The sequence below is a fragment of the Neodiprion fabricii genome, chromosome 2 (genome assembly GCF_021155785.1).
Source record: "Neodiprion fabricii isolate iyNeoFabr1 chromosome 2, iyNeoFabr1.1, whole genome shotgun sequence".
NCBI lineage: Eukaryota > Metazoa > Arthropoda > Insecta > Hymenoptera > Diprionidae > Neodiprion > Neodiprion fabricii.
The window spans coordinates 32,149,704-32,162,455 of record NC_060240.1 but is presented as its reverse complement, the minus strand read 5'-3'; the positions used below and the strand labels follow the sequence as shown (position 1 = coordinate 32,162,455).

General features: G+C 37.3%; 1 protein-coding gene across 5 annotated transcripts in view; it reads left to right on the top strand.

Annotated features, from left to right (window-relative positions):
• Positions 1–12,752, top strand: part of LOC124176558 (retinoic acid receptor RXR) — a 54,843-nt gene that overhangs the window by 14,396 nt on the left and 27,695 nt on the right. For 2 of the 5 annotated variants that reach the window (XM_046558001.1, XM_046558004.1), the window contains exon 2: positions 3,978–4,593. The exons of 1 other annotated variant lie outside the window; for it this stretch is intronic. In XM_046558001.1, coding sequence (XP_046413957.1) covers positions 4,509–4,593 — 85 coding nt within the window. In that variant the 5' untranslated portion in view covers positions 3,978–4,508. The remainder of the gene's footprint in view (positions 1–3,977; positions 4,594–12,752) is intronic. 2 more of the 5 variants (XM_046558003.1, XM_046558002.1) reach the window with 2 other exon arrangements.

Sequence of the window (12,752 nt, the reverse complement as noted above, 5' to 3'; positions counted from 1 at the left end):
ATTTTTACTTATACGGCTTGTGGATTAAACCAAAATCCTTTAATAATATCACGATATTATAATATAGTAGGTATGTATATTATAAACAGTATACAAGTATTGTAAAATATTCCTTGAAACGAATGAAATAAGAAAGGCGAAGTAGTTTTCCAATTTACGCTTATTGTGTGAGGTTATTTTTTTATTTTTTTATTTCTTACAAGTAGATATCGATGCGTATTTTCGCAGCTTTACACGCTATCGGCAACGCTTGCCGCGACTGAATAATAATATGAACAAGGTCTCCTGTCAATCACGAAGGTTGTGCTAGACACCTTCGTCGATCTGCAATAACGATTCCGGTTCTCCGTACATGTATGAATTACAATATTATATCTGTAGGTACGGGAAAAAACGGAAAATAGGAAAATTAAAGGAAGTCTGAAGCGCGGATATACTCGCTTTAAAAAAATCAGGAAATTCTCAGGACTAATAAGTCATTACATTATAGATTTATTTCAGAAATAGAAATGAGATTTTTCTGACGCTGAAATGCGGAACTTTAGATTCGCTGAAAAACTGCAGTATTATTCACTTCCGTTTTTCGAAAATCGTCGTTCGTCGTTTTAATATATCAGAGTTTGGACGGTTTTGATTAAAAGTGTATAAATTACGCTAAGAATCTTGGAAAATTCAAACCAAATTCTAAACTTTAATTAAATATTTGCACTACAACAAACCACAACTCGCATCGGACATTTTTGATATGAAAATAATGACCAGATAAAACAAGATGCGAATTTTCAATTATCAAACGTACGAGAATGTAAATTTTCTCGCTTCGTCACACACAGGCACTCTCTTTATTTAATAATAATTTTACGTTTCTCTGAATTATAAAATCTGTGTTTAATTTTCACATTACACGTAAGATTTTTCGATAAAACTGTTTGGTTTTTTCATTCGTTCGCCGACAGGCTTGCACGTAAGACGTATCCATATCTCACATTTACGCTCGGTCAATACATATTGCACGGCTGGAAAGTTCTACCTCATTTAACTATGGATAATCGATGTTATTATTGCGCTGTAAAAGACAGACAAGCGAGAATTTTATGCCACTCGTCGTGCCCATGTTCCACATAATATATTGAAACGTCGTCCGTATTCCGCGCTATAATATGCAACGAATAATACCGCAGGGTTCATCCATATGTAATTTCGCGACAACTTGCGTGCGGTAAAATAATGAAATCTCTGCTTTTTATAAGTTCCGCGCGATACCTGAAAAGGAAAAGAACAAAAAGACAAAATTCCTTAAATTCATTGTAAAGAAGAACGATAAACTTTGCCGTGAAAATGTTCAATCGGAGTATTTTCGAAAAGAGCGATTTAACCACCCTGCATAACTGTAGTAGGTGAACCTTTTTTACCCAGGATAGGTATATTGATTCGCGTGTTTTTAACGTCGTCGCGTGTTGCAGTCGGCCATTGCTCTTGGTAATCGTCCCTCATCCTATTATATACGTACCTCACGTACGTAAATATCCCCTCAATTGCCCTGCAAGATGCAGTCTGTGATACACGTCTCCGCCGTTTTCTTTTTCTTTTTCCATTTCTAAATTATATTTTCACTAATTGCAAAAATTTAAATACCTCGGATACGGTTCAAAAATTTGTTTCTGTTACGGCTCCTCTTCTCTGCGGTCTGTAAATTCAACTTTATATTCATTTCGTTATATCTATTTACTTTTGCATGTATAGAATATTGTGAAAGGCAGAGCGGTGTACGAAATACTTCAGAAAATTTGAAAATTATTATTCAAAAGAGCGTGTGTACGTTGAATTTCATGACGTATTCGTATTTTATTTCTGCAAAGTCTTGACTAATTAATTTGTGTAATGTAAATTCATTTGAGGTATCCTTGGAATTTTTACGAATTTGCATTCCCTCTCTTTCCACTTATTTTCCACGTTTTACACTTTTATTTTCCATTTTTTCCTCCATTATTTTTTCTCTCTTTATTGTTTTTTGCTTCGCCGGTTATCCGCAAGGTGCGACGCGGTCACCTTGACTAGCTGCTTGCATCGTTGCGTCGTCGTCGTTCCGGCAAACAATCGTATCGTTTTACCACCGGCGGCCCGCCGACGACTTGATAAGCGGCTGCTGCACGCGGTAATCATTTTCGCGTCTGGTCATTATTTCTGTTTCCAAATTTCTTCGTCCCCATGTTCATCGAAAATCTACCAAACGTCGGGAGTTGTTATCAATTTTTTACAAAACTGGATATAAGAAAGAAAAAAAAAAAAAAAAAAAAACAGCACGAATTATTACACGCGTATACATAAAGTGTATAATTCGAGTTTGAAATTTTCAACCGTTATATACTTGAAGAGTAAAAGAAAAAATCCACCCCGACCTTTGAAGTCTTCCTGTCGCGCGATGTTCGTTGTATGAAAAATGCTAATAGTTATATTTTTATACACAACCGACTGTGCGGATACACTGCGGACAGTTGAGAGGAATAATAAATTAACGAAATAGGAAAAAAGAATTGTAAAGTAAACGGGGCGGGGGGGAAAACAGGGGGGTTGAAACAGAACGCGAAAATTTGCAAAAATAGGTTTGTTCGGTTGCGTGCACGCCGCGCTGCACATTATACATATACATATATATATGTATGCGTATTCGCGATATTATACATATATGTACACGCACGAGAATATGATGGATGTGGATGGGAAACGCGAGAGGAGAGGGAGGCTGATGCGGTCGTCGTTATATTGCATATTATAACCGCCGCGCGTTTGAGGAGGTTAAAAAAAAAAAAAAAAAAAGCAGGCGGTTTATTATATGTATACGTATGTATCTATATACATAAATGACGACGCGTCGCCGGGCAAACGGCGCCGACTTCCGGCCGAGTGTTCACGTAGAGGGGAACTCTGCAGGCTTTTGCATCCGTTCGCGATGAGTGATGCACCGCGAATTTTTCATCCTTTCAAACTTTTATTCGGATCTCTCTCCCTCTCCGATACTTCTAATAAAATAACTGCATTATTTGCACAGCGCAGAGCGAAACGGTGCTCAATATTATCGTATGTGAAAGCGATCGATCGAATAATCTCCAACTAATATCATTATACATAGTGTGTATGTATACGTATAATATATTGCACACTTTTTGCTTAGTCAGTAAATTGCGCGTGTATATCGAGTACGGGGATATAAATTTCGCGAGCAAGAAAAGGTGAAATAAAAGAAAAGAAACACCAATGAAACCTACAAGGAAATATAAAAAAGCAAATAAAGAATGGAAAGAGAAATAGCGAAAAGCGTATCGGATGCAGCACGGCTTCTGTACCTACGTACGTCCCTACATTTGTGCATCTGTTCACGTATATATAGGCTGTAGAACTAAAACTCTAAAAGCAATCACTCACGGAGTCATTCGGAGCCAAGGAATTCCCAGACGATGACCGGGCGACGAGTGTAAGGCTGGTCTGCGGGTCGAGTCGAACTCCTGTTGTCGCACTTTTTCTTTTCGCTCTTGTTTATCTCGTTTCTTTTTACTTCACTTCACCTTGCGAGTCGGTATTTAGGTACCTGTAACCTAACTCACATCGGTATTCGCAGTAGTTGTAAACTGATGTTACACGTATTTATGTGTAGTTATTACTTGCAAGTCGCCTATCGAATATGCCGTGTAATAAATTACTGTATTTTTTTTTTTTTTTTTTTTTCTGAAATCGTTTATTTTCGTATTTTTGATACATTGAAAAGCGAATCTTTCCGATTAACGAAATGATTTGATCACGGAAGAAATTTCAATTAATCTAGTGGGAATAACGTGCGAATTAGTGACGATGAAAATGTGTCTTCGAAATTTGTTTCGGCGCAAATTTCGAAGTTATTTATGTTTTCGAAAAAAATTTTGTCAATCCTTTCACAAACGTAATATAAAGTTACACGTGCGATTTTTATACGATAATTTCAGCTTCAGGATTTTCATCTATTACGCAAATTGTATTTAATAGGCGTGTCTCGCTGCAAACGCGCGCCAAAACGGATTATATTTTGCCGAATAAAAGATTGATTGAAAAGGAAACTTAAACTTATAATAATAACAACAGAAACAACAACGACGACAAAAGCAGTGACAAAGGGAACGAAAAGTGTAAAACATTTGTGAACGATACCAAAATTTTCTAACAAAAGAAAGCGAGGAAAAAAAAACGTGCCAGTGATTTGTCGTTATTTTCAAAATATACGTTACATATACGTATATGCAACAGTGTACAAAGAATCTAAAAGAGAAAGAAAAATTTCATTTGCAATAAATAAACGAAGATGCAGATTCTGCGAGAAAATTGTGTCGTAATAATAACAATTGTACCGAGGAGATAATAATCGAATTGAATTTACATCGTGGATAAGGAAGAAAAAAAAGGAATAAAAAAGGGTGTTGAAAAGCGGGAAAGAAATACGCGAATTGTTCAAAGTGGCTGCGAAAAAAGAAGAATTCAAGATGATGAAAAAGGAGAAACCTATGATGTCCGTAACGGCCATCATTCAGGGAACCCAGGCGCAGCACTGGGCCCGCGGAAACACTTGTACGTATATCGAACATGCTTTTGCAAAAGATTTCGTGTAAATATAAATCTCAGGTAAAACAACCGCATCGAGATCCAAAAAGAAAAGGGTGCAAAACCCGTTTCCGAACGATATAGGAATGATATTTTCATATTGCATTGGAAAAGAGGCTTCCTAGGCTCAAAGAATCGGTATAAATAGATTTGAATTCATTTAACTTTACGAATATTTTTATTGCTTTTTATATAACTATATACGTAGAGTGTCAAAAAATTTATATTCGATTGAAATGGGAAAAATTTCTAAATATTAATCGGCAGGAAATGAATTACGTTGAATTGCGAATTGGTTTCGACGGAATGTTTTTTTGTTAGCGGTGATGAAAGAATCGTTAATTTATTGCAACGGAAAGACATTTAGTGAGGATAATTGACATTCGTCGAAACTAACCTTGAATGCATGAATATTCTGCTAGATTATTAACTTATATATAGTTAATACTGGGTGAATTCGACTAATTGTAAATAATTCATTGACAGTCCGGAATAAATTGATTGGACTATTATTCGATGAACTTGAATTTTTGTAATCCTGATGGTCAATTGTTTTTTTTTCTTCTTAGTGTTATTAAAACTTAGCGGACAGCAGACTAATTCGCCAAGTGAAATAAATGCAATTAGCGTAAAGCTTGCTTCTCCTTAGGTTGAACACACGGATGAATGATTTTAATGTCGCGCAGTATCGCTTTGAAGATATTTAAGGTTTCACGCAGGAAAATTATTTACGGGATATAACGCACTTAGCGAACCATATAAAGTACGATCGTGATTCTTATGACTCAATAACGAGATGTTGCGTGTTAAATTGCAATGATGCAGCGAAACTCCGGTTTTCGCTGAATAACGTAACATCGGCGCAGCCGTTGCCTCGAAATGCTGCATTTGTAATCTTACTCGAAGCTATCATCTTCCTCACCGTCACGCAGTTTCGGCTGAAAGCAAAATTTAACGAGGAATAATAATTTGCAACGTTGTCGTTCACACGACACGTAATACGAAAATGTAATAAAATTTATTTTTACTTATAGTTTATAAAATCGCATATGAGGTTGAATTATAACGCGGGCAACTTACTCTCGCGTGACTTCTTATCTCAGCACCGTTGTGTTGTATATTATATACATTAGGCGTGACACAACGTGCACAATCAACCTGCAGTCCAAGTAAAATTCAATACCTGCATTGCCCGCGTGAGGCGTTTTTTTTAATTTTTTTTTTATTCCTCTTTCAGCTCACCTAAGCGAAAAGTATTATGCGCAAGTTATGCTGCACGTTTAAAATAGAGGGGGGGGGGGGGGGGGGGATAATGTGCAATAAGGGGGAAAAAAAACGAAATATCAGCGAAAACTGTCGAGTTGGCTGAGATAACCAAGTTGAACCCTACGGTGAGAAGAAAATCCATATTACGGCTGCAGTCTGACCGTATATTACTTACTGCGGTGAAAAAATTATTCGAACGCGTTATATGTAATTATATAAAAAAATTTATTTTAGATCAATCATTGTTATACCGAACTCACGACCTCGCGAGTATTTTTGGAAGATTTTTGAACGATGTTTTATACACAATTTATAAATAAACGCATTTGTGTCACCGTGATGCATGCAAGTAGAAAAGAAATAGTCGGCAGATACAACAATGGTGATTATTTAAATTCTCAATTATACGCGTGTCGAAGCGATTAACAAAAAACACACTTTGCATGGAAGTGAAGTCGACGCACGAATTTGGATAAGAAGAACGCGGGAGTTTTGAAAAATCCTCGATCTTGGAAGAAGATTTCATTCACCCCAAAACGTAGGTAATTTTCGTTGTCGAAAAATGTTGAATGAAACACCTGCGAATACGATACGAAAATCGTGTTTCTACTTTATAAATTATGTGAAATTTACAAAAGAGAAACAAATAAAGGAACAGCGAAACTGAATACAACTTGAATGCTAATTTGGTTATTCTATTCTATCATCTCTGGAATGATTTGAAAGTCAATACGTATTGTGATCGATTGTTTTCGGGTGTCAGAGCGGTTGAACAATCATGAACAAATTCGCATACACGAAAAATAATAATATATTCGGACGCTACTCGTTTGTTTTCCTCAATCGTTCGGCTGCAGACAGCTGCTGCTGCAATGCATGGAAGTTGTTGCGCCGTTTCTCTCTCTCTCTCTCTCTCTCCTCTACAGCTATTCACTGTCAATTCTGTTTAACGCGGTTAAAGACAAAGGTGAAGGTCGTGTACAAGGAATGGCAAACAATCGTACAGAGAAAGACTAATTTTGTAGCTGCATACGTGTACGAGCTATTCCCTGCCAAATACAGCTCTGCAGATTAGATTTATTCAGTTAGTTATTTCTCGTTATTTGAGAAATTTCATTACGCGTTACAAATTGATCCGGGAAATTTTTCTTTTAAACGTAAAATTTTACAAACGGGTCGATGGATAAAGATAAATAGATACCCGTATCGAAGAAATAAAAGAAAATTTAATCGCGATCCGGTGTTTCGAATGTGAATTGAACGGAAACTGATTACCATTTATATAATTTCAAATGTATTACTTATATACATGTGTAATCTGTACATTGTACATTATACCTTTGAAAAATGCACCTTGAACTTGGCATTCTTCTAAAGTTTTTCCGCCCTTCATCCGTACGTTATATACACGCTTTGTTAGTACGTTTATTTGAACGTACGATCGTGCGAAAAGACAGCAAGAAAAGGAAATAATATAAATTTATGCAACCCAAGTATGATGAGTTATAGCTAGAAGCGACGTAATCGATTGGTTTCGAAAAATCCAGTGAGAAAATATGATTTTATGAAAATCGCGAAGCTTCTCCTCTACACTCGAAATCGCATTCACGCACCCTATGACACGATATGCGTTATAATTTATCAACTCGACCGCAACTGCCATAACGTCTAGTTCCACGGCGCGGCGTCAAGGTCGCGGCTACATTTCAGATATAACCGGTGCAATTTTATGTTTGCTTCAGCGTTGCCGCTGCAGCCAGTTGCATACATGTATGTGAAACGTGTACAGTGTGTACGTACGATACTCACTAATTTTACTTACGTTAACGACAAATTTTTATCATGCCTGTAATTGTCGAAGCTTATATCTATGTTCAAGTAATTTTTTCAGCCATCGAATTCTTCTCTCTTGCAACCATGTGAAATTTTTCGTTTCCGTTATTTTATTTTTTTTTTTTTTCACCTACGGTATTACACACTTTTGAAAACGTATCATGGATAATTTACGGTACGAATGTTTTCCTGTACCGCATTTGATTAAGAATAAACATCAAAGAATTTTTCACGCACATGTACAGTAGTTGGCTTATAGAGTTAAAAATATTTTCGTTGCAACTGCACTTTACATTTATGTACGGTATAGAAAATAATAATAATAATAATAATAATAATAACAACAACACCAACAACAACAATAATAATAGTAACAGTGATAATAAACGATGAAAATTGTGTAGTTACGGTTATTTTAAATATCTTGGACTATTTTTTTTCGTCTCCTTACTCGCGTCCGGCGATATCGCAAAGCGAAGTGTTTTTCAAATTTATCATACCGAGAAGCTTCGTTTTGTGTGAAACTAAAACGAGGAAAAAAGAGAAAGTAAAAGGAAAAGAAATCCTCTTTGACCAAAGGAAACATCTTTCATCGCTCGCTTATTATTTTTTACTACCCCGAATATTTCGGTTATATTCACGTGTGTGTTTTGCATGTGTTAACGGATAGCAATATCGTGTATCCTGCGTGCAGCATGAATTCCGGTGCAACGACTCCTGTTCTCGGAATGGAATGTCGGGAAAATTTTCGGGTGAAAAATCGCGGGAGGTTTATATTAATATAATATTCGATTCCGAAGATGCGAAAAATGAAGATTTTCGAAACCTTTGAAATTTCTGGTGAAACAAATAAAATATTGTAGCCAGGTTTAATGTTTGAGGAATGAAATTTTTTATTTTTTTTTTTTTTTTTATACATCAGAACTTGACGCAACGTTTGTCCAAATTTTCGGTCCGTAATCTCCTTCGTCTAAATATGTATTTCTTCAGAATTATCCACCGGCTGCAGGATTCGAAGCGCAATCGAGACCAAATGATCACTCGATCCCGCATAAATAATTATTCGACTTGTGATAAGATTCGTTGTTTTCCCGTATCTTTATTTAAAATTACGAGCGAGGCCGAGGGTCGTTTTGCAATTAGTTTTCGTACATAAATTCGGTCATCGTTATATTTTAAACGTCTTAGCACCGAGACTTCTGTTCCCGCGAAACTGGATTATTACCTACCTATTAGGCGGCTTTCGATGCATAAGGTTACAATACGGACGTGCGTTAAGGTTGTAGGTGTAGGTATTTGTACGCGCATTGTACGTAGGTAGATTGTGTAACGGGTATGCATGTATTCGGGTACATTTACCTACCGTTCGCTTAGCGCAAAAAGTCTTTCTGGCAGACCTCCAACTGACCTTGTCTAATTGCGCCGGTCGGTCTCTCAGGACAAGGGCAAACCGTGTCGGTCGCAGCTACGTCCGGATGTGTCGTCTCTTCTTCTCCTCTTCCCTGCTGCACCACTGGCACAAATCACGCTCAGCAATTTATTTTATTATTATTCCACCGATTCATACGTCATTTTTTATTTTATTTCACTTTCAAACCTTCTTCACTCGACAGCGTCGATCTCTTTTTATTTTTATTTATGCGTTTTTTCTTGGCGCGAACGGGGGGGCGGGGGAGGTTATTTTCACGGATCGAAATTTTCATAAACAGCAAAGATCTCTTCGAAACATGCAAAAATTGAGGTTAATGGAATTGTAAACGGAAGCTTAGATATAGTCTGTAGATACTTTGTTTAAAAGCTAATAGAATAATTGTTCGATTTCACTGATTAGACTATGCTAAGTTTACCCTATTATTAAAGCTTTTCTTTTGTAAAATTATAAACTGACAGTACAAATTGTGAATTTCTCGATGACTAAAACCAATTTCTAGAGGGTTAGACGTTACAAATTTCTTTTTTAGTAATTGTAGTAATTGTATCTACGAATCAAAGAGATACAACAAAAAAAGTTCAATAATTGGGACAGGGTCGATAACTGGGACACTTGCCTTATGTAAGATAGCTCGCGTTTTTTTGTGGTTTTTTTTCTGTTCTATTCTAAAGACTTTTTTTGTAATACAAATTCGGTACTAGTTATTGCGAATTTAGTAGATTTTCCGCAACAGCTTGGAAGTGATTTGAAACAAAACGTCGATGCCCAAGCGTTTCTTTATGATTTCGGTACTTTGTATTTTCGTATTACTTTGAAGCGATCTTTTCATACAGCTTAAAGTATACGAAGTTTAAGGAGTGGATAAACAAAATGATGTACACAGTGGGATATAATTATATGCAGTAATTATAACGAGAGTTTAATTAGCATACGTAATATCGTAATATTCTTGAGGAGCAATTGATGCCAGCGCATATTCGATAATATAATTTCAACTCTATCTTGCAATATCGATGGATTTTTTTACTCTTTTCAAAAAACATTCAATTTTCTTCTCCCTCGACTACTGTCGTTTCGCTTTTCGTCGTTTTCACATTTTTTTTTCGTGGTCTTCTACGGCGAATGGAGAGTACAGGTAGAGTTTGGCCCTAGACCTTGCCCTGGCCAACCTCGCGGCAACGTAACAATCGCTCTCTACGCCAAGTTGAACGGCGTATACCTCTACCCAACAGAACCTACATCCACCAACCTACAACTCTATACCTCGTAACAATCATAACCTTGGCACCGTTGTTAACAAACCGTGCTGCGTGCAGCACCAAGAGAGGCTCTCGCCTATCTGTGCATAGTTGAACACGCCTATTGTAATATTTACGTGGATACCTACAACAGAGGTGCACTACGTGTGCAGTTGGGTCTCTTTTTCAAAAAAAAAAAAAAAACCTTGTCCCGGCAATGACCTCAAACTCAAGTCAACCTCTACACGTAGATGATGTGCGTATGCGTATAATATGTATTATTGAAAAATGGTAAAATATTTAACATACCTGTAGTGTATTGTACGGTATTATAACTCAAATATTGTTGAGCAAGTTTTCGTTGAAAGGTGAATTTTTTTCTTTTTTTTTTCTAGACCTCGTTAAATTTATGTGTAGTACGTACACCTACCTATAAGCGCGTGTACCTACGTATCAGGTGGAAAAATTTATCGAAGATGAAGTTGAAAATCCGAATGGCCTTTTTTTCTCTTTTCTTTCTGTCACACTATGTAGGAAAAAATATAGTACGATTGTGCCGCATGACGAACGCCGTTGTGTCATGTACCTACAGAAATGAGTTATAATCGTAGATAATTTACGTGAATTGATCACTGTACGACACGACGCCCGTTCACTGATTTAACGTGTAATATACGATATACTTACCGGCAAAATCGTGTTCCGTACACGTACGTGTAGGTAGTCGCATAATTTTATGTCGTACGTTGCAGCACGTCATACATGCACGTGTGCATTGATATACCTATACGGAGGTATGTACGGCATCACAGTGTGTCGTGTGCGTATTTGCGGAGGCATGGCAGGTACTTGAATCCTGTACGTGGGTATAATGCGCGTCTAGCATTGGGCGCGGTAGCGATCCGCTCCATCTTTCTCTCTCTTGTAACTTCCCGTTTCCCTGTCTTCAAAGAAAAGCGAAAGTCATTGTAATCGCCCCGAAAGTGGAAAGTTGAGTTTCCACTAGATCTCGAAGTCTCAAGGTCTAGGGATTTTGGTCCCAATCGACGAGGCTTATTAATACTTAGGTCTGATTAAATTTTGGATTTTATCGGTTCGGTACTGTTTCAATTATTCAAATAACAAGATTCCAAAAAAAAAAAATGATACAAAAAGCGTCGTACTTTCACGTAACACGGTATCCGAGAGTTTTACAAGCTTTAACCACGAGTCTGAATTTCTAGTTCGAAATTCGAATCGGATATCATTAATTTTCCTTTTCCCTATGAACTTGGAACCTGCAGAGTGAGAAGGGGAAGTTCGAGGGCTGGCTTACGGCCAGTCTTGAACCGCTAGTTCCTGTTGGTGCACAGGCGCCTCAGCGAGAGATAAAATTCCATCGCACCGCGTCTTTGCTGCTGCTGCTGAGGCGGCATCGCGTTATCGTTGTGGCGTAGAAAGGCTAGAATAGTATAACGTAGTAGGAAGTCGCGCTGCGTCGTTCGTTCCTTCCTTCTTCGCCGAGGGCATAACCTTCACGCCGGATGACCACCTCGATCCTCCCGTGTCATGCCGCCGTGCCGTCCCGGATAAACTCGTAGGTATCTATGCATCATGTACGTACCTATATCTCTGTCTCTTTCTCCTTCCCTCCCTCCATGCTCGTCGTGTATTGTTGTTACGTCTAGCACTGACGTAACCGACGAGCCACGTGTCGCCCTTCCCCGCACATCCGTAATACGTACATTCTGTAACCATTATGTATATATACATACATACATATATATATATATATATATATATACAAAGGTATGTACATGCAATTCTATTCGTGTCAAAGCGAGCGTTACACATGGGTATGTATATAACCTAGGTATGTTATACTGGCATGAGGCACATTTGATATGCGTACAGGTGTTGTTTATACTGCATTCAGGGCCAGACATGCGATTTCAGATTATATTCTCTGCCTAGCTGTGATTATTCGGTCCTAATTTTTTGTATCGGGGATAAAAGAAGAACTATTTTTTATCGTTTTTTTTTTTTTTTCGTTTTTCATTTCACACGCGTACAGCGTGCGTAAAGCGATGAAATTAATTGATATAATCAGGTCAGTTTATACGAGGTCTCTCTTACACTTGTCGTTACTCTTCATTTCTATAATTCATTTTTTATTTTTTTTTCTTCTCTTCGGTAAATCGTGCAAAATAATGTATATGCTTCTATGCTTTGTAAGATTGTATGTCATATTATGAAAGTTTTTCACGCAAATGTGGAATGGATAATCATAATTTTGTCAGTTACTGATTTTTCACACAATTTTTTCATCGTTATTCACTTTCGACGTTGACGAATTCTCGCGTCGCTGCGTTTGCTCC